Here is a 24,419-nt window from a genome sequence, read left to right on the forward strand (position 1 = left end):
TATCATATTGCAAAATATATAAACCACATCCTTCAGTTAAATATCAACACTTGAGTACATTTAAAATTTTTTTTAATGTTTATTTGAGACACACACACACACACACACACACACACACACACACACAGAATGTGAAGCAGGCTCCAGGTTCTGAGCTGTCAGCACAAAGCTCCAAGCAGAGCTTGAACCCACAAACTGTGAGATCATGCCCTGAGCTGAAGTCGGACACTCATCCGACTGAGCCACCCAGGTGCCCCAACACTTGACTACATTTAAAAGTAATGTTTCTTCACATTAGTAATACATATATCTACTCTGCAAAATAAAGATAATCTTGATTTACTGGATGTTTCTGTTAATAAAAATTTCATCTTGTATTTTTTTTTAAAGAGGCAAGTAGCAAAGAAACAAGTGAATATTCCAGACTTATTTCCTTTTAGAGACAATTTCTACACGACATCTACAAAGTCTTAGTCAAAGCTGACAGAGAACAACATTTCTGATGCTTAATGCCAAGTAATGCAACTAGAGAAGAGGAACAGAGGCTTGCAAAAAAACCGCTGGAGCAAATCTTTGATATCTGATTTGAGAAGTATCCAATAGCTAGTTTTTTGGTGATCTACATGTGTAGTATACCTCTGGTGTAAATACTTGTTAGGATGAAAGAGAAAGCAAGCATTAAAGATGGGTAGTCCATTCATCCTTCATTAACTGGGTTACATACCAATCGGGTTGTAGTTATAATTTTATTTAAAATGAATTCTTATATCCCTAAGTGTGTCAATTTTAATGAGAGAGCTGGAGCTTTCCAAGCAAGAATATTTTATTTTATTAAATCTCTATTTATTTATTTACTTATTTATTTATTTAGAGAAACAGAGAGAGCAAGCGAGCATGAACAGGGAAGGGGCAGAGGGGAAGGGGGAACAGAGGATTTGAAGTCGGCTCCTCACTGACAGCAGACAGCCTGATGAGGGGCTTGAACTCATGAACCGCAAGATCAGGACCCAAGTCAGATGCTTAACTGAGTGAGTCACCCGGGCACCCCAAGAATATTTTATTATATTGAATCCCAAAGGAAAAGGAAGCTTTTCCTTTGTAATCTGCCTGGATTTTTTTGGCATCATATCCTATGTTCACATATCTTTCTTTATACAACTAAATACAGTTCTCTTCCCCTCACTGCCCCCACAGAAAGAGAAATCTGATTGTACATTCTATTAATAATACCAAGAATACAAAAATAGTCTCTAAATATGACTTTCCAAAAAAAGGAAACCTATGGAGCATTACTAAATACAAGTCAAAACAGCATCAAATAGCAAGAAGTTTACACTGGCCTCCATAGCTTAAAGTAAAAATACAAAAAAGAGAGTTCAATGGAGAAGTCATTCAATTTCTATTATCCTTAACTGTGGATAAGACACACAATTCTCTTCATTAAGTTACTTTTCTATGCTTTACTACAGTTCCCAGCTTTCGCAAATGAAAGGACTGACCAGGGTTATGTAGAATAAGACAACAGAAGGAATTCAAAATGTGTGAGTAAACAAACAAATGGAAAGTATTTGAGAGTAACTGTGAATTTCTCCCATATGTTCTCCAAATCTACAATTTCTTTTCTATACAGCCTACAAGGTGATAACCTGCTTAGGAACTCTTCTATGGCTTCCTTCAGTACTTCCAAGAAAATCTTACTTCTCCACAGGTTCTTCTTTTTTTTTTTTTTTTAATTTTTTAATGTCTATTTTTAATCTTTATTTTTGAGAGAGAGACAGAGTGTGAGCAGGGGAGGAGGAGGAGAGAGAGAGAGAGAGAGACACACACACACACAGACACAGAATCCGAAGCAGGCTCCAGGCCCCGAGCTTGAACTCATGAACCATGAGATCATAATCTGAGCCGAAAAGTCGGACGCTCAACCGACTGAGCCACCCCGTCGCCCCTCCACAGGTTCTTAAAGACCTTACGGGATCAGGCCTCTGTTAGCTTTTCCAAATTTATTTTGATACCTCTCCTTTCATCACTTATGGTTGTGGATGCTCTCCTCACCTTCCGTTTCTTTAAAAGCATGAAAGTTGTTTCCACTTCAGGATTTGCACACTCTCTACCTGATTTCTCATTATTCCAATCTCAAATGCCCCCTTTTCAGAGAGATCTTGTCAACCCCAAATGTAAGTTAGGTTATTCCTTTTCATAGCACCCAGTTCTTTTCCATTTCAGTTGAAAACTGTGGTCCCTGTCGTGTATTCACCTGTGGGCTTACTCGATAAATGCCTATGGCCTTTACTATGAGGTCAGTGACCATGTGTTTTCTCTAGCACTACATAGGAAGTACCTGATCAATAACAATCTAAATGAAAAAGAGTAAAGAAAATAAGAACTTACAGTTATACCTAAAGACCTGATAGAATATAAACTGAGTTCATGCTAAATATAATCAAAATAGATTTTATTTTGTTGTTTTGAACCAGGATTCACAACACTAATGTAACTTATGGCTTGAATCTTTCTGGAAATCATGATGATTAGCAAACTGTATTTCTATTTACACTGCACTCTATGCATTAAAACACCTTTTGATATATTTAAAATCCTTAAGAGAGGCAGTTAAATAAACAGACCATTAAGTTGAGGACAATTACTGCACATACAAATTACTAATTTGCCAGCTAAAGATGTTTTATCTGGCCAATTCCCATTAAATGCAACACAGCAAATCAATTTCCTGATTATAAAGCTGTAATATTTTTATATATCAAGTTATATCATGAGTGTCTTTTGAAAATGTTGGGAAATACTTTATCTAAAGGATTATTTGATGGCTGGCCAAAAAGAAAAAAAGTTGAAATGCTTCCCAATTGATTAATTTGGGAGGCCACTGTAAAGAGGCTAGTACTCATGAATTATTTTGAAGAGATAATTTAAGTTTCCTTTTGGCAAAAATGGAACAACATTCTGTTACGTTTGAGGGTTTCTTTTGATATAAAATGTGTGCTAACAAGAAGGATTTACATCTTGAAGCATTCATTTTTTTAAAACCGTTTGTTTATTTATTTATTGAGAGAGAGGCAGAGAGAGAGAGAAGACAGAGAATCCCAAGCAGGTTTTGCACGGTCAGCACAGAGCCCAATGTGGGGCACGATTCCATGAAGTGAACTGTGAGATCATGATGTGAACTGTACTCAAGAGTTGGACACTGAAGTATTCATTTTTAAATTGTTCAGGCATTTAAAATAAATGATTTGTTCCTGTAGCCCCCAGGTGCAGCATATTGTCTTTAAATGCTAAGGTACCAAGCAATGCCCTAACACACCCATAAAAACAGCAAGTTTATCTTTAAAGGCGACTTGCCTTGTATCTACTTAGGGTAGTCAACTGACAGCTGCCCAAGGCCTCAGGTGGCAGAGACTACCCTCACTCAAATTTGAAAGTAGACTATCCAGTGACCAGGATACCCAGACGGTAAGAAGCCGAGTCCTTCCCTTTTCCTTTTTTAGCATCAACATCAGGGAATATCAGCAAATGTCTTGCTAACCATGTCCATACCCTTCAGGACCTAGGGGAGGAGAATACTGGCAAGAATGGCGGCTATAAGCCTCTGAACCTTGATTTTTTTCTGTATTACTCTAATTGCTTTCCAGTATTATTAAAGGCAGAAGCAGAACTTCAGATTTAAAGAACATGGAGCCTACTTAGCTCTGTTCTTCACTTTGGTAGGAACCCCCAAAAATGTGTTCATTAAAGATGTGCTGTTACAGCTGACTAGGCAATAGCTACATTTCTATAAGCAAATAAGTTTATGCATACAGGAGAATATTCCCAAACCAGGACAAGGTAAGAGAGTAAGCGGTGGTATGTTAGAGCAGTTTGATGCCCTATTTCTAAAAACAGTTGGGGACACCTGGCTGGCCTGGTCCGTGCAGCATTCAACCCTTGATCTCAGGGTTGAAAGTTCAAGCCCCATCCCATGTTGGGTGTACAGATTACATAAAAATAAAATCTTAAAAAGAATAATAAAAACAATTGGATTTACAATGACTTTTGGCAATTTTAAAAATAAGTCATAATAAACAAAACCCAGAAGTATCTAGTAAGTTAACAAAAGGAAATAGTTCATGAATTAATGCTGTGTATTTCTGAGTTGCTTCAGTTTAAAATTTTGTTAATTTCTTAGAAATTTGGTAATGAGGAATAACTTTACTGCGAAACAAAATATGAAAGAGTTTCTAACAAGGGAAAAATACAATATTTAGTTTTTCTTTTTTAACATAAGTGTTCAGCTATAACAATTGAAGTTTGTTATACAACAGTAACAATGTACTATATTTTTGTGTATAAAATTGTCATCTCAGAAGTCTTTCAGGAAGGGTTGTTTGAGGACTGGTACTGGTATATGATAAAGTTATCATTCTTTGGAGAAATGAGAAAAACTAAGGACAAGAGTAGTGGGCTTAATGATTTTAAAGGTTTCCCTTCCATTTGGACATTATGTCCTTTCTATTTTTGTTAAAATACACATTGTTGTGAAAAAGAAAACTTATGTAAAAAATTGTAACAGGCACTAATGTCAAAAAATTTTTTTGAAGTAATTTCAAAACTTAAATTGGTAGCCTCTTCTTGTTCTTTCCTTTTTGGGGAAATTTGACCCTAAAAAAAAAAAAGTTTTAGTACTAAGCTTTAGATTTAGACATAAATGCAATCAACCCACACCTTAGTTACCTTAAGTTTAATTCACCCGAACCCATGGGTTTAAATAGTATTTTGGTCTTTTGTCTTCCAGTCTTTTTTTTTTTTTTTAAGTTTATTTATTTTTGACAGGCAGAGAGAGAGTAAGTGTGAGCCTGGGAGGGACAGAGAGAGAGGGAGACACAGAATCAGAAGTGGACTCCAGGCTCTGAGCTGTCAGCACAGAGCCCGACGCAGGGCTTGAACTCACGAACTGAGATCATGACCTGAGCCGAAGTCAGACACTCAACTGAGCCACCCAGGTGCCCCTGTCTTCCAGTCTTTTTATCTCAATCATACCCGTGGCTTTAACTACTTCTTACACAGTAACAAGGCCTAAATCTAAAAACTTAAATCTTTAGCACAGACATCTCCCCTAAGCTACAGACCCTGAACATTTCCATCTGTATAGCCCTCTCCTCCCTTTCCCTTTCTTCATTCCTCTCGTTCAATCAAGGCCCATCATCTCCTATGTATCTCTCTCCACTCCCTCAGCCACATCTTCGCTCAATCACTTTAAAAAAATTTTTTTAATGTTTATTTTTTTAATGTTTATTTACTGGGAGAGGAGGGGGGGGGGGGCAGGCGGGGAGGGGGAGGTGGGGACGGACAGAGAGGGAGACACAGAATCCGAAGCAAGCTCCAGGCTCTGAGCTGTCAGCACAGAGCCTGATGTGCGGCTCAAACTCACAAAGGGTGAGATCATGACCTGAGCTGATGTCAGATGCCAACAGACTGAGCCACCTAGGTGCCCCTTTGCTCAATCACTTTTCATTTAACATTAGAAAATCACTCACTAAAATCTATCTCATATCCCTCTAATCCACACTCTATACTGATGCCAGGTGATGTTACTTTTTTGTTTAACATCTTTCAATGGGCCCTACAAGCCTTCTTGAATAAATTCTTTAGTATGTCATACAGCATTTCCTCATCCTGTTTTCCCAGTCTCTAGCCTTATGTCTGAGCATTTCCCTATTCATCCGTTCTACTGAACATCATACTATTCCTTAATGACAGACCTGTTCTTTCTTCCCTCTATGCCTTTGTGCATACTGTTTCTTTTCTGTTGGCTGATTCCACCCCCCGACCCCACCGACTCAATCACTTCCCCTACAAATAAATGAAACAACTTTTACTGTTTTAAAGCCCCTGTTTAAGTTTTACTCCTTTCCCTAGGGGGAAAAAATCTCCCTTGAACAATGTTCATGCTGACAGATAGATTCTCTTCGGTGAAACTTTCTGAGTGTGCATATACATGTATCAAGTCATGAAGCAAAATGTCTTTCTTATGTATTCTAACAAAAAAATTGAAAACCATTACCCTAGAGGATTATACCTGAATGTCCTTAATGTATAATTTTAAAAAGTTATTCTCACTCTTAATAACTTTACTGCCCTAAATCTTTATTAATAAAAAGCAACATTAAAATCTGTTAAAAAGCTCTGAACAAAATGTACTTGTAGTACATTTCATTTCCGCTATAAGCTTGCCCAAACCAGTTACCAAATAACTGATATGCAGAGAATATATACCTTTGGGGGTGGGGATGGCTAAGCTACAGAGTAAAAAATTAAAGTATCTAGGTCACAGTCAGTGGATAGTATTTTTGGGAAAGGTTTATTAGAGGAATTATTTCCATTGATTTTAACTTAAAAACACATTTAAGAACAATCTAAATTCAGAAGCATAACAAGTTTAGTGCAAGTGATAAAATGATAATGTCTTCTATTTTTGTTCCTAGAGGCATTCTTGTTTCACTCTGGGTTTGTTGAGATGAGAACATATACTTGCTTACTACACCAAGTTAATGAGGTTATTTTCAACCCCCTTTCTTCTTCACCCTGACCTATACTAAGCATATACTTATTACCCTAATCCTATTCTTTTAATGTGACTACCTCTTAAAAATAAATGTTTCATAATCTAAGACAACCATAATGTTTGAATTTCTTTAGCAGTATGTATTTTTAAGAGTAAAGACCTCTATTGCCAGTTCTTTTTGTTGTCATTATTTATTTTGAGAGAGTGAAAGCACAAGCAGGGCAGAGGGACAGAGAGAGGACAGAGAATCCCCAAGGAGGCTCTGCGCTGCCAGCACGGAGCCCTAAGCAGGGCTTGATCCCACGAACAGTGAGATCATGATCCGAGCTGAAATCAAGAGTTGGATGCCTAACCTACCGAGCCACCCAAGTGCCAATTCTAATAACGCATCCTTAGATACTACGAGAAGCTTCATGGAAGAAAACTGAAAATAAAGTCATAGCTAGAATATTGTTTGTGTCCTAATGATTTTCCAAAGGCCACGGTTTAACAATATAACATAAGCTACATATTTTTGCTTTTATACAGTCAGTTTTAGCAATGTTGTAGAAAGGAAAAAAAAGGAGCACAGGGAAAATGTAACCAAATGTAATCAGATTTCATCCAAATTCTCCCTGAATTTCTGTGTCATTTATACCATTTAGCAGCTTCAATTCTTTCCAAGTGCAAGAGGATACATACCCACTGCCTCCATCACAAAGATGGTACGTGGTGATCAATGAGCTAATGCCTGTAATACAATTTGAAGCTCTAGCACAAAGACATTATAAATACAAAACACTTTCTCAACCAAGCTGAGAGGATTTTCACATATAAAAAGGGTTACAGGTAGTTTACAAATGAATGTATGTTAATAAAATATATTATGACACTGACTTGTTCTTCCCATTTGTATTTCAGAATAGGTGGGATAAAATTTATCAGCTGGTGAGACAGATAATTACATGGTGATACATGCTATGAAACTAGAGTACAGAGTGCCATATGAGAACCAGGTGGGGGCAAGAGGTAGGTGTTTTCACTTGTTATCTCCTCTCATCTTAATAATACTTTTCTCAGGTTATCATCCTTTGATACAGGAGGGAATCAAGGCTTCAGTTAATTTGTCCAAGTTCACACAACTTATTAAGTGGCAGAACCAGGGATACATGTTTAACCTGAAGACTATATTCTGTCCATTCTTCCAAGATTTTGCTAGTATCTGCATGGCTATTGCCCTGGCTGCACATTTCTGCTCGTGCTCCCCTTCTCAGTGAAGCTTACCCTAACCACCTTATTTAATGTGTCAAACTGCCTCCTTTTGATTTCTCCTTAGCTTTCACTACTTTTTCTTTAGAAGTACTTATCACTTTCTAAATATTAGATATTTAAAAATTTTTGTATATTCCCTATGGTCCTCTGCTAGGTGGCAAGCCCTAGGAAGCTAGGGATCTTTGCTTGTTTACAGATGTACCCCCAAAATCTGTAATAGAAACTAATACACAACAGACACTAACCTAATTTCCCTTTACCACTTTTCACCTTTCACTGTATCCAAGAACTTGTGTAACCATTCTCACTTCCAATTCTAGGGAAAACAAAATAGTTAAGAGCTATATCTGAGCCAAATTAACATTAAAATAATATTTAAATTTAGTCTAAAATTGTTTAAAAATTAGGGTCATAAATAACCATTAAAAAAATTCTAGCCCAAATACAAAGTGATGAAAACACATGTAAAACAAACCAAAGTGTGTAGGGTGTAAATGACGATGAAAGATCAGTATTTAATGAATGCCTGCTCACTTTCTATGATGCTTCAGAAGCTTAATGTAAGACAGAATGGAACATGGGAATTAGAGTACTCTACAGCAGTGGTTCCCAAAACTTAAGAATTTCAAAAACCAGTTAAATTTTTATTTTTTATTTTAAAAAATTTTTTAATGTTTAATTTATTCTTGAGAGAGAGAGAGAGAGAGAGAGAGAGAGACAGACAGACAGAGCATGAGCAGGGGAGGGGCAGAGAGGGAGACACAGAATCCGAAGCTGACTCCAGGCTGTGAACTGTCAGCACAGAGCCCAACGCAAGGCTTGAACCCACGAAACTGTGAGATCGTGACCTGAGCCAAAGTTGGATGTCAACCGACTGAGCCACCCAGGCACCCCTAAATTTTTTAAAAGTTGGAATGGTAGAGTTCCCAAATTTTAATTTTGCCACAAAAGTTATTAAAAACTAAATACAATCTACTATCACTCATTTCATCAGAACACATTAGCATAAGCAATGACATAATTTCACTATGGAGAGTAGTGATTTTATTGAGTAAATTTAGGTTCACAAACACCTCATATAAAAATAGTCCCATGTGAATTTAAGATCTAAATATGGAGATGTAAAACTTTAAAAAGGTGTATTAGAATATTTATAACCTCAGGATAGAAAATAATTCCTTTTAAGAGAAAAGGCACAATCATAAAAAAAAATATTTGGGGGCTCCTCCTGGTTGGCTCAGTTGGTAGACCATGGGGTCGCTGAGTTGAGTTCCAGCCCAACGTCAGGTGTAGAGATTACTTAAATAAATAAATCTTTTTTAAAAAATAATATATTTGACTAGAATTAAGAATGTTTAGTCACAGGGGCGCCTGGGTGACTGTCGGTTAAGCGTCTGACCCCCGGTTTCAGTTCAGGTCATGATCTCATGGCTTTCGTGGGTTCCAGTCCCGCATCAGGCTCTGTGCTGACAGTAGGAGCCTACTGGGGATTTTCTCTCTCCCTCTAAGTAAATAAATAAAACTTAAAAAACCCAAGTAAACAATTCACAGAAAAGGAACATGAATGGAAAAAAAAATGGCCAAAAAATAAATGAAAGTGTTCTCAACTACAGGACTAACTGGTGACATGCAAACGAAAACTGTAGTGGGGTACCTCTTCATATACTCCTCAGAATGGCAAACCATAAGGAGTCTAATAAAGTTATCTGGAAGGTGAGAATATAGACCCTCTCATCCATTACTGATAGAAACATTGAGAGAAAACTGGTAGTTATCCAATAAAGTTGAAGCTACTCCTACCCTTTGTTCTAGCACTCTACCATTAGATTTACATCTCAGGGCAATCTTCCTCAATGGGGGCTTTTTAGTTGTTTAACAAATGGGGGGCACTACTGAACAGCTGCCAGGGACACCAGGCACTCTTGGTGCATACAGATAATAATGCTGCCCCATGTCTTGTGACTTTTGAATATTCTGCTTGACACTCATTTAAGGGGATGAGGAGGGGGTGGGGGAAATAAGGTCAGATATTTATAAACAGGACTTAACACAAAGTATATTTGTATTGCTTTAACATGGATGAAGATTTTAAAGAATGTGACCAGTATATAAAGAGAGAAGACCGCACTTTTATTTTTGTCCAAACTTTACCAAAAATAGTTACTTCAGAAACTCATTTATCAATGATAGTGCCACCATCGGTACTTAATCCCATTCAACACACCTATCGTAATTTGCATCAGCAGCTTACTCTATTCATGGTGATACTAACATGGATGCAAAGTATCTGGGTACTACTGTTTCTTCTAGCAGTGCTTCTTGGACTTTAACATGCAAACAAATCACCTGGGAATCTTGTTAAAATTCAGCATCAGTCAGTAGGGTAGGGTCTGAAATTCTGATTTCTAACAAGCTCCCAGAAAGCTGATTTGCTAGTCTACTATCACCCTCAGTAGCAAGATTAGAGTGTGGTTTGGTCTGAGCATTTACACAGTGAAATATACTACTTTGTTATAAGTTCTCATATTTTAGTAAGAGCATTACTTTAAAATATAATGTAAAATTTACTACAAGTTTTAATGTTACTAATAAGTTTGTAAAGTCATTTAAATTTTAAATGAGTGTATTATTTTGAATTTCATTTTAGGGCAGTATTGGGAAAGCTATAAAATATTTTTTTAATTTTTTTATTTATTATTTTTGAAAAAGAGAGTGAGCAGGTGTGCAAGTGTGGGGGAGGGGCACAGCAGAAGGGGACCGAGGATCTGAAGCAGGCTCTGCACTGACAGCAGAGAGTCTGATGCAGGGCTTGACCTCAGGAACCTTGAGATCATGACCTGAGCTGACGTCAGGTGCCTAACTGACTGAGCCACCTAGGCACCTCAAGCTATAATATACTTTTATAAAAATGGGAGACAGGCTCAAGAACCACTGCCCTAGAGGAAGTCTTGCACGTGAACCCAAGTAAACATATACAAGAATATTCCCTACATCAGTGTTTAATAAGCAGTTGGAAAAAACTAAAATGACCAAAGGAATGTGACAGCCACATAATGGAACACATACCATTACCGCAGTAAAAATAAACTAGAGTAACCTGAATAAACATAGATAAATCTTGGAAAATTGAGTTTAGAAAACAAACTACAAATACAAACATATTTAAATAGTCTTAATCAAAGAAATATTATATACGTTCATGGACATAAAGGCATGTAGTGAAGTACAAACATAGGAAGGATATATTTTAATTTCCGGTCAGTGGCTGGGAGTGGGGGAAAGAGGAAGGAGGATTTAAGAGGGGTGTACAGAGTACAAAGAAAGCTTCGTTTCATTTTGTATTTGTTTCTTCAACTGAGTAATGAGTGCATGAATATTCATGATATCATATGTTGCCAATACTTAAAACTGCTGTGCTATTTCTCATTTCATCCGAATTGGCAAAAACTGTTGGGTCCAGACAGCTGTTTGGAAACACTACTCCAAAGCAAAGAATTCAGGGCTAGAAGTCAGAAAACCCAGGTTCAAGTCTCAGTTCTGCTTCTTAAAAATTATGTAGCTTTAGGCAATTCAAAGAATTAACTTCTCTGGGCTTTATCTGTAAAAATGTCATAAAACATCACTTGTCCTCCCCAACTCACAAGGCTGAGCTTGAAAGGTATAAACACAGAGCAATGTATATGAGAATTTTTTAACAAGGTAGGAAAAGGAGTAATTTTTGAGAATGAAGAACAAAACCTTGGATATATTAGAAATAAAATCTACCAGTAAAGAAACCAACAAAGCAACAAATTTGTCACTATGTTCTTGTCATTACTGATTCTAAAGATATTAACACCAATCTTAACAAGGAAGCAATTGAGTTATCAATTCTTAGATGATGGCCCAAGGGTAGACGGTCTCCCTATTACAATTCTATTTTTTTAGGCTAATTCTTCAAGGATACCGAAATAAGAGAACTGCATTAAAAAGTACTCTTATTAAACTAAAACAATTAATGCCATATAACCAAAGTAACTTGGTTCTCGTTGCCCTCTCTACAAAGTGAGCAGGTGGCACATTGATTAGCCTTATATCACAGATGGAGAAACTGATTCAGATGTGGGATAGCTTGCTTGTCCTAAACAAATTCAGTGACAGAACTTAGAACAGACACTAATTGCCCAGTACTTCTGTGTTCATTAAGTTACCAAAAACATTATTTTGCCACGATGACTTATGATAATTTTGTTTGTCACAGGATACAGAAAATTCTTTGTCAGATACCACTGCATCCATATTTCAAAATAGGCAAAGATATTCAAGGAAACAAGCCACTTACCCAGTACAGTCCTTAACAGCAAGGGACAAAATTAAAACTGCCTAGCCTGCTACAAATCTAATCCTATCCTTCCCAATTAACCTTATTAATACCAGAGTAGGAGAAAAGAGAGGTCAAAATATGGGTGCGGGTGCTATTCATTACCTCATGGACCTCCAATAATACAGCAACTATTTTACAACAGGGATTTTATTTCCTTTGTAAATAGGAACATGGCTATCTCCACTGTTCTTTAAGCCCCCACCTCTATTCTCACAATAAAAATTAACCAACAAGCAAAGACTTAGGCATAATTATGAATATTAAAATACTGATTACGATTAGATACTAGATATGTTACACAAATCAGTTTATGCTATCAACGTATAAAAGAGACAAACTATGGAGAAAAGTTCATTTTTTGTTAAGTTTTCCTGTTAACGTAAGGAGATACTATTACAACATGTACCTGATTTTTTTACTCAGACACATTAGGCAGTTCCAAATGCTGACACAAGCTCTCCAAAATTCTTTTTATTGGAGCCTTAGGAAAAAAAAAATCAATGAATCATCTTGCGCATCAAGTATTATATACACATATACTACGAAAGATATTAAAACAGAAAAATACCTTTTCATAAACAGCCAAATTTAAAGGTCACCCTCTCTGTATTCCGTTATTCCTCTTTTTTGCTTATCAAACCCACCTCACGCAGACTGAAATCAAAGCACCGTGAAAAAAAAAAAAAAAATCCAACCGTGTTCTGGCATTGGCAGAAATCTCCCCAAGGATCAGAGCTCTTAACTTCTTTATTTTTTTAAAACAAGAAGCGAGGGTTAAACTCACTCTTCTTTAAAAAAAAAAAAAAAAAAGCCTTCAAAACCGTACACTGTAACTCGACAGAACTTTCGTTTCAGGGTTAAAAAAAAAAAAAAATCCAAACAAAACCTCTCATTTTCCAACTCAAAGCAATTACTGATGAGCCTACCCTAGGGCTCGAAAACAGAATTCGGAACAGTTCAAGCTGAGCCACCTAGAGAAAAAGAACCCTACGACGGCCCGCCGGGAACACACAAATCTTCGAGAACGGGGCCGATTCGATCTCAGATCGAGGCTGGCACACACACGAGGACATTCAGGAGAAAGCTTACAGGCATCGCCAACCTCACAGGGAGACGGGGAGGAGAACGTGAACCTGACCCTATCTTGCGGTCCGCAGGGAGACCAGCAAAGCAAGCGAAACGTGACCCTTTTCTGCAAGGAGGACCCAAGACCTTTCCCGGTCTGTCTGTCCGTGTCTCTCCCGCCCCCAGACCCCCGCAGCCTCTCCGATCGCAGGGACTCTCCTACCGCTCTCGCTCCCGGAACCACCGGAGAAGCCTCTCAAAACCAGAGCCGATCCGAAGTGGCTTCCCCGCCTTTCGCCGGCGCCGAGAGAGGTCCCGGTCGCCAACAACAAAGACGCCTCCCGCTCCCCTCCCCCCTCCCGGCCCGGGCTCGGCCCTCCCGCGCTGCGGCTCCGGGCCTAGCGCCCCCTCCCCGAGCCCGGCCGCAGCGCCCGGCCCGCCGCGGCCCCACGCACCTGCACCTGAGGGGCCGCGGCCAAGGTGTCGGGAAGAAAGGGCCGGCAGAGAGCCTGTGCGGACGCGCTGTCCTCCACAAGGTGCGACCCACGCTGCTGCCGCCGCCACCGCCGGACTCTCCCGGCCTGCGGGCGGGCGCGGCAGAAGAGGGGGGGACGAGGGCTGCAGCCCCCGGCGCCGGGACGAGGAGGGACGGCGGCGCCCGAAGGGGCCGGCTCGCGCTCTGGAGTCTCGCCTCGCGCCGGCCCAGCTCCCGCACACGGGCTCGCGTTCTGCTGACTAACGGCCCCGGCGCGAGGCTCTGGAGCGGCCGCCGCCGTCGGCTGCTCTCGGGCCTCACGTCCCGCGCGGCCGTGGTCGCAGCCGCCGCCGCCACCTCCCTTTCTGGCACTGCAGACACCACCCAGACCCAGCGAGGTCTTTCTTCTCTTTAATCCTCCCTTCTTCGCTCCTCCTCAGCCTGCCACCGCGGGGCTAGGTCTGGTGGCGGGAGGAAGGCTGGAAGGGAACCGAGGGGGGCGAGCAGAAGCCTCGCTAAAGCAGGAGTTGGTCACTGACTGGAGGGAGATGCCAAGCTGACCCGGGCTCCAGCCTCCAAGCGGGCTGGGGGAGGGACGCAGCCCAGCTTTGCCGGGCTTCCGCCAATCACAAGCCGCACAGCGGAGTCGGGCTCCGGGAGAGGCTGAGCTTAGTCGGCAGGAGGCGGGGATTGCGGAAAAGAAGAGCCAATAGAAGCAAATGCTCTCCGCCTCTCCGCCCTGATGGACTGCCATGTTCGGACCAATGGGGGAATAGTCGCTTCGAAGGAAGCGGGATTCAGATGCCAGGTTTGAGAGAGAGGTTGCGCGGAGGGGGATGGGTCGAGACTGGTTAGCATGGAAGAACCTTGAGGGTTCTGAGGCACCAGAGGATGTCCTTTGACCGCCTTGATGAGTCACGTGGGCTGACGGGGGCGGGGCGGAAAGGCTGGATAAGTTCCTTCCGGGTCAGTGACAGAAGCGTGGACTCCGCTGAGTAGTTGTTGGCGTCTTGGTCCGCTCCGCGTCTTCCTCGTATCAACGCGAGGTGATTGTGGTTTCCACGATGAGCTCCCAGAAAGGGAACGTGGCTCGTTCCAGGCCTCAGAGGCACCAGAATACGTTTAGCTTCAAAAATGACAAGTTTGATAAGAGTATTCAGACCAAGGTAGGAACCTGCCTGTTGCACCAAATCTGACTCTAGAAAGGAATGGTTCAGTGGAGGGGAAAGAGGAAATGCGAGGAGTTGGCGCGAGCGATTGTGGACCGCCGCCCAGAGTTAGTTTTGGCTGCAATACAACCTTTTCTAAAATGATTTTCCCACGCCCTTTCTTTGACCAGGACGTGTTATCTCCTCCTAAATATATTTGGCGGTCAACAATTAACCAGTTGCACAGTGAACCTAAAATGCAAGTGGAGAATTGAGTTGTTGAAGGGTTCCCATGTCGATCACATATTTGCAGTGGGAAATGAGGATAATGTCACGAGTGTCTCTCAAAGTTTGCACCAAGTTTATACAACCGCTATTTTTTTTTTTTAATGTTTATTTTTGAGAGAGAGAGAGAGCAAGCGAGTGGGGGAGCAGCAGAGAGGAGAGACATAATTCGAAGCAGGCTCCAGGCTCCAACCTGTCAGCACAGAACCAGATGTAGGGCTTGAACTCAAGAACTGTGAGGTCACGACCAGAGCCAAAGTCGGACTCCCAACCGACTGAGCCACCCAAACGCCCACCACTATTTCTTTGTGTCAGCTCCAAGCCCACACGTTTGTAGGAAGAAAGTGAAGGCTTAAGTGCTCTTAGCCCCAAGTGTCCTCACCAACATAATTGGAGCATCTGTTTCTTTTGCAAGATTGTATTGAGGATCAAAGTATTTGGCTAATGTAAAAACGCTTGTTTTGTTGGTTATAAGTCCTTTACTTCTTAAAAAAAAATTTTTAATGCTAATTTATTTTTGAGACAGAGAGATAATGCGTGGGGGAGGGGCAGAGAAAGAGAGAGAGAGAGAGAGAGAGAGAGAGAGAGAGAGACACACGTAGACACAATCCTAAGCAGGCTCCAGGCTCCTAGCTGTTAGCACAGAGCCTGACAGGAGGTTGGGGGAGGGGATGGGGCTCGAACTCATGGACCCTGAGGTCATGACCTGAGCAGAAGTCAGAGGCTTAACTGACTGAACAACCCAGCTGCCCCAGTCTTTTACTTATTTAGGAGGATTTTTTGTGACCTGGGAGAAAATTCAGACTTTTTATAGATGCCCAGAGGCCTTGGATTGTACACAACTAATTTGCTGTAGGTATCTCCCTCTTCTCCCATAGCTTTATGGAAAGGAGATAATTGAAGTCATGGGCATCTTGGGTGCGGCCATCATATTAGATAAAACTGATTTCACATAAATGAGAGTTTGGATTTACTAAGTGTGTGGCTTGCGTCATTTAATATTTAATTCTCTGAGCTTTATTTTGTCTCAAATGGAAACTTCCTAGGCTTCTTGTGAGGCTAAACTAAATGATGTAGGTAATTGGTCTGGATCATAGTAAGTGTCTCAACCTTAATTAAGAAAGCAAAGTAAACTGTTCGTGGTCACCTGTGATCTCCTTTCCTTTTTCTCTGTCTTCACTTACTTACCTTGCAGATATTTAATGAGCACCCTCCATGTACAAAGCTATATGTGCATATATTTGCAGTGTTATAAAGAGTTGACTCTGCCTTCAGGGATCATATAGTTTTCTGCATCATTGGACAGCAAGCAAGCACAATAATATATATGATATATATCATTATGATAAATTCTGATGAAATGAAAGATCAGTAAGAAAAGAGGGGTATTTTTTTTTCATTATTATTTTTTATTTGAGAGAGAGAGAGAGAGAGAGAGAGAGAGAGAGTATGTGCGGGAGTAGGGGAGAGGGGTAGAGGGAAGAGAGAGTCCCAAGGAGGCTCTACACTCAGCGGAGCCCGATGCAGGGCTCAATCCTATGACCCTCGGATCAGGACCTGTGCCGAAATCAAGAGCTGGTCACTCAATGGACTGAGCCATGCAGGCCTCCCAGGAGGGATAGTTTCAATTGGGTGCTCAATGGACTTCTTTCCCTTACTTAAGTTCAAATTCAGAAAGAAAACCTGAAGCAGCATTTGAGAAGACTTTTGCAAGTTTTTGCTCATTGTTAATAGGTAAACCAGGATAAAAAGCTATGCTATTCCGAGTAGAGGTCTGCCTTGTCCTGTATTTTTGCTGTAAGGTTTTGTACAAGCATTTAATTCTGATTATTTTTCATGAGATGATAAAAAGCAATTTTAGTAAGTATTTAGCTACAGTGTAGCTTACTATACCTCTTGTAAGTATGAGACTTCTTGGACTTGTACTTCTTGTGCTAGCCTTTCTCCCTAGACTCCTTGTACTTTTCTTTGTTCATTTTCCTGATGTTCTCTAACAACCATGTCATTAGATCTTTCCATGAGTCTCAAATTCAGTCACTAAGTTTCATTTTATAATTTTTATCAGTAATTTCTTTGCCTCTTTTAAATCACGAGGAAGTCTCACTTGTCTGTTGATAGAATGAGCAGGTGTTTTGTTATTGGAGAATCTGACAAAAACAGAAGAAATATTTTACTGATGAAAGGCCATTAGGTTGATTGTTCATCTAATGGAGGAGTAATAATTGGCTGTGTTCGTAGCAAATTCTCTTGATCCAGCTATGTGCATCTATCTAAAGCCAAGATTTTGTCAGAAACATCTGACCCTGTCTTCATTCCTATGCTTCATACCAAAAAGCTGCTTGATTCAGTGCCATCCAACAAAAGGGTGGTGAGAGTGCATGGTTGTCTGTAACTCTCCTTAAGGGACTGTAGTGACAATTGCTTATTTGTACCTCATTTGTAAGAGTCCTGCACGATAGCTTCCCTTTTCTGCCAACCGGTTCGTCAAGACTCGACTGGGATTAGAAGTTGAATAATGACAGATGTTTTATTGGGAAGTTTGTCTAAACAAAGGACTCATTCTCGAAAGGACCCAGGTGATAGCTGTCTTCATATGCTTGAACATATTCCAGAACAAGAGAGAAGCTCATTCTGTGGTTTTCTAAATGGCCAAACTTGGACCAAAAGGTCAATGTTACAGAGAGAGATTTCAGCTTAATATGAGAGTTGTCTGATAGGAACATGCACTAGGATTTTGTAACCTACCCTTCCCTGGGATTATTTAAGAGAGGCCTCTATGGCCATTGGTCTGCAGTGTCCTCTCATGACTTGCTGAGATGGAAATAGGTTTAAATCTCTTCTAGTCATTTCATGCTAAAATGTTGATTGTATCAGGACTGCCTTGTGTCCCTGGAAAGGCAGTGATGTTTAATGAAAAGACCATTGATGAAGAAAAAGGATCTACATTTTAGCCTCTGTTGTTTATTTTGCTTTGTGATGTTAGGCAGTTTACCTAGATTTTAATTTGCAAAATGGAGTTAATACTATCTCTTGTCTTATTTGTCTCTCAAGATTGCCATAGGGATCATTACAAAAATGTCTTTACGAAATAATATACAAATACAAACTGAGCATAAAGCAGATGAGAATTTATGTAGACATACTCAAAGCAAATTAATTAGAAAAGAAATACACTTATTGGAGAATACTGAAAATGGAGAAATGTGGATAGTATAAAAGTAAAATTACCTTTTCCCAATCCTATTCCTCTTTAAGTGTAGTCACTGTTAATTTTTTTTTGTTAACAGTTTATATATGTATATGTGCTGCCGAAGCGAGCACCAGTTTATATATGTTTTTAGACATCTATGCACAATATGGTATATATGTAATAAAAGAACATTTTTTCTTCCTCATTCAATTAAGGTGGGTATGTCAGAACACAAAAATTAAACTTACTCTTTTTAATGGCTGTATAATATAAATGTAGACTACCTTACTTTCCTGTTAGTAAACGCTTGAGTTATTTTCAGTTTTTCACTATGACAAAGCTGCAGTGAAATTCTTAGATTCACATATGTGTTTCACATTTATTATCTAGCACCAAACACTGTGCTAGATGCTAGAGATATAGGGTTGAACGTAATATAGTTTGGTGGGCGAGATGAAAGCAGTAATCAATCTTTCAAGTATGTTAATACAAATCACAGTAAGGATGATGAAGGAAAAGTCTCAGGGAACCTGAGTATCAAGCAGGAAGTCTTGATTAAGTTTGGAGGCTTAAAGAAGGCTTCCCTGAGATCTGACAGATGGATAGCATTTAACTAAATGAAATAGGAAGAGTGTATATCTTTTTGATAAGAATACCATTTGTTTTATGTGTGTAGTTAGTGTTGTTTCTACTAGCATTTCCCAAAGTGCCCCAGGATCCTATTTTCTCGATAGGGCAGGAGTTAGTTTCGTGGTCAAATTACTTTGGAAATAAGTATATACCGGATCTCACTGTTAGGGGTCATAGTGTGCATTGGCATACAACACTAAGATGTTTCGCTCTCTAAAAGTTGTTTAGGGGGGCGCCTGGGTGGCCAGTCGGTTAAGCATCCGACTTCGGCTCAGGTCATGATCTCACAGTCTGTGGGTTTGAGCCCCGCGTCGGGCTTTGTGCTGACAGCTCAGAGCCTGGAGCCTGTTTCAGATTCTGTGTCTCCCTCATTCTCTGACCCTCCCTGTTCGTGCTCTCTCTCTCTCGGTCTCAAAAATAAATAAATGTTAAAAAAAATTAAAAAAAAAAAAAAAAAGTTGTTTAGGGGCACCAGGCTGGCTCAGTGGGTAGAGTGTGCATCTCTTGATCTCAGGGTTGTGAGTTTGAGCCCAACACTGGTGTAGAGATGACTTAAAAATACAATCTTAAAATAAAGTTATTTAACCAAAACTTGCTTGGTTATGGAACCCTTTGGTTTCCATAATACCTACTGACCTTGAACTTATTTCGGGAGCAAGAAACTCATTTGGGAAACTCTGGTCTTTATCTTGAAGTGGAAAAGGAAAATGAAAATTGGAGGCAAATGAAAATTGGAGGCTATACTCTCTAAATCATTTTGGAAGAAAAGTTTTATTAGTAATAGCTAATACTTGTGTGCTTAAATGTGTTAGCCACTATGCATACTTAATATACATCATCTAATTTTGGTCTTCAAAATGACCCTAAGATAGATGCTATAATTATCCCATTCTGTGTATTGGGAAGTTAGGACTTAGTGATAGTTACATAATTAGCACATGGCTATCCGCTGATTAGGTGATGTCTCTGTTAGGAGACCTCAAAGGACAAGTAAATCAAAGCCCCTTTTTTGTGTATGTGTGTTGCAGTTGTTGTTTTTAAGTGATCTACACCCAATGTGGGGCTCCAGCGCACTACTCTGAGATCAAGAGTCCGGTGCTCTATAGACTGAGCCAGCCAGGCACCCCGATGTTGTTTTTTAGTACTGTATTTTTGCGTGTAATAGAAACACTGTGACACCACATTAGGGTCAGAATAGAGATGCGCTTTATTGCTACTGCCCCTAACTACTACCTATTTGAAATGTTCCAGGGGAAGGTCTCTCCTCACAAGGTTTATTTAGCTGACTGTAGTGTGACATAGCACAAGTATGGGCTGCTTGGAGTGGGTCTCATCTTTTCAGCCAGGGCTCTGGCAGAGGTAAGGGTCCTTTCCCTCTCACTGTAATGCCAGTAGAGTCAGATCCTTCAGCTTCTGGTTGGGTGGAAGGCTATCTTAAGTTTAAGGTGGTATGATTACATTTACAGCAGAACAGGATTCTGTGTTTACAAGCACCTTTATTCACAATAGGCAAAGACTGGAAAAAAAACCAAAACACCCAAATATTTATCAGCAGGAGAGTAGATAAATGGATTGTGTCAGTCATCGATTGGGATACTACTTTGTTATTAAAAAAGCACCATCCCTGGGTGGCTCAGTGAGGTAAGCACCTGGCTGTTGATTTTAGGTCAGGTCGTGATCTCATGGTTTGTGGGGTTCAAGACCCTCATCGGGCCCCTTGCTGATGGCGTGGAGCCTGCTTGGAATTTTTTCTCTCCCTCTCTCTCTCTCTCTCTCTGCCCCTCCCCTTGTCCCATGCGTGCTCTCTCTCTCTCAAAATAAATAAACTTAAAAAAAATTTTTTTAAATGGAGCACCTGGGTGGCTCACTCAGTTGAGTGTCCAACTCTTGATTTCAGCTCAGGTCATGATGGCAGGGTTGGGGATTGAGCCCTGCATATGGAGCCTGCTTAAGAGTCACTGTCTCCCTAGGGGCACCTGGGTGGCTCAGTTGGTTAAGCCTTCAACTCTCAGTTTTGGCTCAGGTCATACTCTCAAGGTTCGTGAGTTCAAGCCCTATATTGAGCTCTGTGCTGACAGTGTGGAGCCTGCTTGCCATCTTCTCTCTCTCTCTCTCTCTCTCTCTCTCTCTCTCTCTGTCTCTCTGTCTCTGTCTCGCACTCTCACACTCTCTCTCTGCCCCTCCCACCCCCCAAATAAATAAATAAACCTAAAAAAAAAAAAAGATTCTCTCTTTTTCCTCTGCCCCTCGCCCCCACTCTATCAATTAAAAAAACAATGAACTACTGATACATGCATCGTTTGCATATATTGCATGCATTGTGGACAAATCTCAGAAATGCGTGGAGAGAAGAACCGGGTGTTTCTTCTATCTACAGAAATCAGAGCAGCAGTTGCCTTCACTGGTGGGGGGATTGACTGGAAGGGGCTCAGGAGACTGTCTGGAATGATGGAAACGTGAGGATCACAAGAGTGAAAACATTTATCAGAGCTCATTGGATTGGGCATTAAAATCTGTGCATGACATAAATGTAAATTTTACCTTAATTAAAAATAGATACTACAAGGACTCCTGGGTGGCTCAATCAGTTAAGCATCTGACTCTTTTTTTTTTTTTGTCTTTTTTTTTTTTTTTTAACAGTTTGGCTGCTTTTTTTTTTTAAATTTTTTTTTTTTAACGTTTATTTTTGAGACAGAGAGAGACAGAGCATGAACAGGAGAGGGGCAGAGAGAGAGGGAGACACAGAATCTGAAACAGGCTCCAGGCTCTTAGCGGTCAGCACAGAGCCCGACGCGGGGCTCGAACTCACGGACTGTGAGATCATGACCTGAGCCGAAGTCGGACGCTTAACCGATCGAGCCACCCAGGTGCCCCAAGCATCTGACTCTTGATCTCAGCTCAGGTCATGATCTCATGATTTCAGGGATCAGACCCCTTGTTCGACTCTGTGCTGGCAGTGTGGAGCCTGCTTGTGATTCTCTCTCTCCCTGTCTCTGCCCCTATCCTGCACACCTGCATGTGCTTTCTCTGTCTCTCAAGATAAATAAACTTAAGAAAAAATAAATACTGCTTTTTCTTTAAAAAATTGATATCATGAGGTTGTATTCTTCCTTGTTTACCTTTTGTTTGGGGAAGGTATAGAAACACTACTTATACCAGTCTTTAAAAAAAAAGAAAATGATTAACTCTTCCAGAAAGAAAACAAAAAAGTTGACCTTCTTATATATTGAATATCTTAGCTGACCACAGGTTAAAATACTTCTAATAATTACATTTTAATATTTTCCCTTTATGTATGAGTGCTAGTCATGACCCTTGAGTTTACTTTTTTCTGTCAGAAAAGTACAGATGATCTTTACAAAGTGGACCTTGTGTATAAGATTACTGAGCCTGGGTATCATTTTTTTGTTAGTTTTACTCTTGGATAGAATCATAATTAATAGTGTATGAATACATATTAATAAATCACTAAATAATGAATAAAACCTTGGTGTGGAAAAGGATGTCCTGTTATTTGTAAGTCTCATTTTGTCCAGATAGCTTACAATCAAGTGGTATGGGATCTTTGTTCTATTTCCCCTAGCCCAGAGCTATTGCACTGTAGTGCAATATTGCACAGTCCCAGATTGGTTCAGATAATCCCTGGTGTGAGTAATTTCCTTGTGAGTGATCTGGCGCTAGTCACGGGAACAGATGTTATTTCTCAGTCAATAGGTATCAACAATGAAGGGTTAAACAAGTGGTAGCCATTGAACAAATCTGCAGTTGGGCAGATAACACAATCTATGATCCACTGTAGTTTCTAGCTAACCATCTCTGGGACTCTTAGAGATCACCTGGGACTCCCTTTGATCTTTTTCCAAATTAGGAAATGTTCTTTGGTAGGTTTCACCAATGCTGTCTATCAGATGGATTTATGTTAAATCTGTCCTCCCCCCAATTGATTTGTTAAATTCAACATGATTTTTCAGTTGACCAGGTGACAATTGACAATCTATGGTATGTTGGGCATTGCGACGTATGTGAGAATCTTATTGCTCAATAAAAGTCATAGTGCTAATGACACTCTTTACTTTTCCTTTGTGGTATTTTCAGTATTTAGAAGTGTTGTGTTTTTGTTATTTACATTTTATTTTCTCTTTTCCCTTTCATACGGGGATATTCCGAATGTCTGTATTCCCATGGTGCTTCCACTTGAAGCCAATAGGGTGATTCTGCATGTTTCTTAAAATGAGGGCTGTAACAATATAATTGTTTTTTTTCTATGTCAGTCATATATTTTAGACATTTCATTTATGTACGGTGATGACCAGAATTGATTTGTCTTGATTTGATCCATTGTATTAGGGGATAGTACTATGCTCACCACTGGATTATGAAGCTTTGTAATTATGTGGACAGCCCTTGCTTCTTCAGAAAGTTGAATACACACTGTTAGAAAAAGTAGTCTCAGAATTCCTCATCCGGGTAAATTAGTTCATCTGAAGGCGAGAAAGTCGTAATTTATATGAACTCTCTCCGAAGTGGGACATTCTTCTGTTTAGAGAAGGACTGTCTAGGGAGTGGCGTGCAGTTGGACAAAGAACCTCAGGGCTGACAGTTACAGGCTGTTGCGGTATTTGTTATTTTAGGCTGCCGGAGTCTTTCCACACCTGCACAAGTGTTACTGTGAGGTCACAGGCAGGTAGGTGCGCGGAGAGTCCTGCTTATCCTCGGAACAACCCTGCTCCTGGCTCACGCCATCCTCAACTGTGGTTGCTCTTTTTCTCTCCGCTGACTTTTGTGAAAGGAAGAAATGAAATGAGAAGGGGATAAAGGAAAAGCTGACATGCCTGAGATTCCTTTCTGGGATTTTCCCCTCCAGGCCAACTAGCCCTTGAACGTATTGAACAAATTAAATAAACATTTCTTTTTCTGAACTTCTGAGAGGGGTGCAAGGCCTGCTACATGTAGGTGATTATCATCAGGATTCTTCAGTTGCTAATTTAAACAGAAAGAAAATGTATTGGAAAGATACTGAGCTACTCTCATTAAACTTAGAAAAGGTGTTTATTTTGGTTGATTTTTCGGTGTCCAAGATTCCCAGGTTAGCTGTTATTACTGGGAAATTTATCCTCAATCGGCTCTACACATATCCTAAGCTGACACAGTCTTCCGGTCTTTCAGCGCCCCCTCCCCTCACCCTTCCAGTTGGCCTCCTGGAATCGATAGTTTATTATCATCAAATAGAGACATAGTCTTGAATTAAACTGTTTACTTTCTTGTCCTACCTGACTATTTCCAGGAACTCTGTTTCCTTATAGTCCTTAAGTTATGATGTTTGTTCACCCCACATCTTCAGCCTCACCTCTGCCCCCCGTTTCTCCCGTTTGCTGCTTCAGTTTTTTGTTTTGTTTTGTTTTTTTGCTCGAAACCCCGCCTCTTCTGAAATACACACCGTCAGACTGTTATCCCTTCTG

The 24,419-nt window shown here is 40.2% G+C and overlaps 2 protein-coding genes across 7 annotated transcripts in view; one reads left to right on the forward strand and one right to left on the reverse strand.

Moving 5' to 3' along the window:
- The window catches only part of ABHD17B (abhydrolase domain containing 17B, depalmitoylase), a 53,075-nt gene extending 38,774 nt beyond the window's left edge, over nt 1–14,301 (reverse strand). The window contains exons 1-3 of one of the 3 annotated variants that reach the window (XM_019463609.2): nt 13,688–14,301; nt 12,574–12,648; nt 2,255–2,353 (exon numbers count right to left, since the gene is read on the reverse strand). In XM_019463609.2, coding sequence (XP_019319154.1) covers nt 2,255–2,308 — 54 coding nt within the window. In that variant the 5' untranslated portion in view covers nt 2,309–2,353; nt 12,574–12,648; nt 13,688–14,301. The remainder of the gene's footprint in view (nt 1–2,254; nt 2,354–12,573; nt 12,649–13,687) is intronic. The other 2 variants (XM_019463610.2, XM_019463611.2) reach the window with 2 other exon arrangements.
- Nucleotides 14,302–14,334: 33 nt separating this feature from the next.
- The window catches only part of CUNH9orf85 (chromosome unknown C9orf85 homolog), a 125,369-nt gene continuing 115,284 nt past the window's right edge, over nt 14,335–24,419 (forward strand). For 2 of the 4 annotated variants that reach the window (XR_008424147.1, XR_008424148.1), the window contains exon 1: nt 14,524–14,873. Coding sequence is in view for 2 of the 4 variants with exons in the window: in XM_019463608.2 (XP_019319153.1) it covers nt 14,772–14,873 (102 nt within the window). In the remaining 2 variants the exon portion in view is untranslated. The other 2 variants (XM_053907810.1, XM_019463608.2) reach the window with 2 other exon arrangements.

The sequence above is a fragment of the Panthera pardus genome, unplaced genomic scaffold (genome assembly GCF_024362965.1).
Source record: "Panthera pardus isolate Hobbes unplaced genomic scaffold, ASM2436296v1 HiC_scaffold_20, whole genome shotgun sequence".
In the NCBI taxonomy this organism is placed as follows: domain Eukaryota; kingdom Metazoa; phylum Chordata; class Mammalia; order Carnivora; family Felidae; genus Panthera; species Panthera pardus.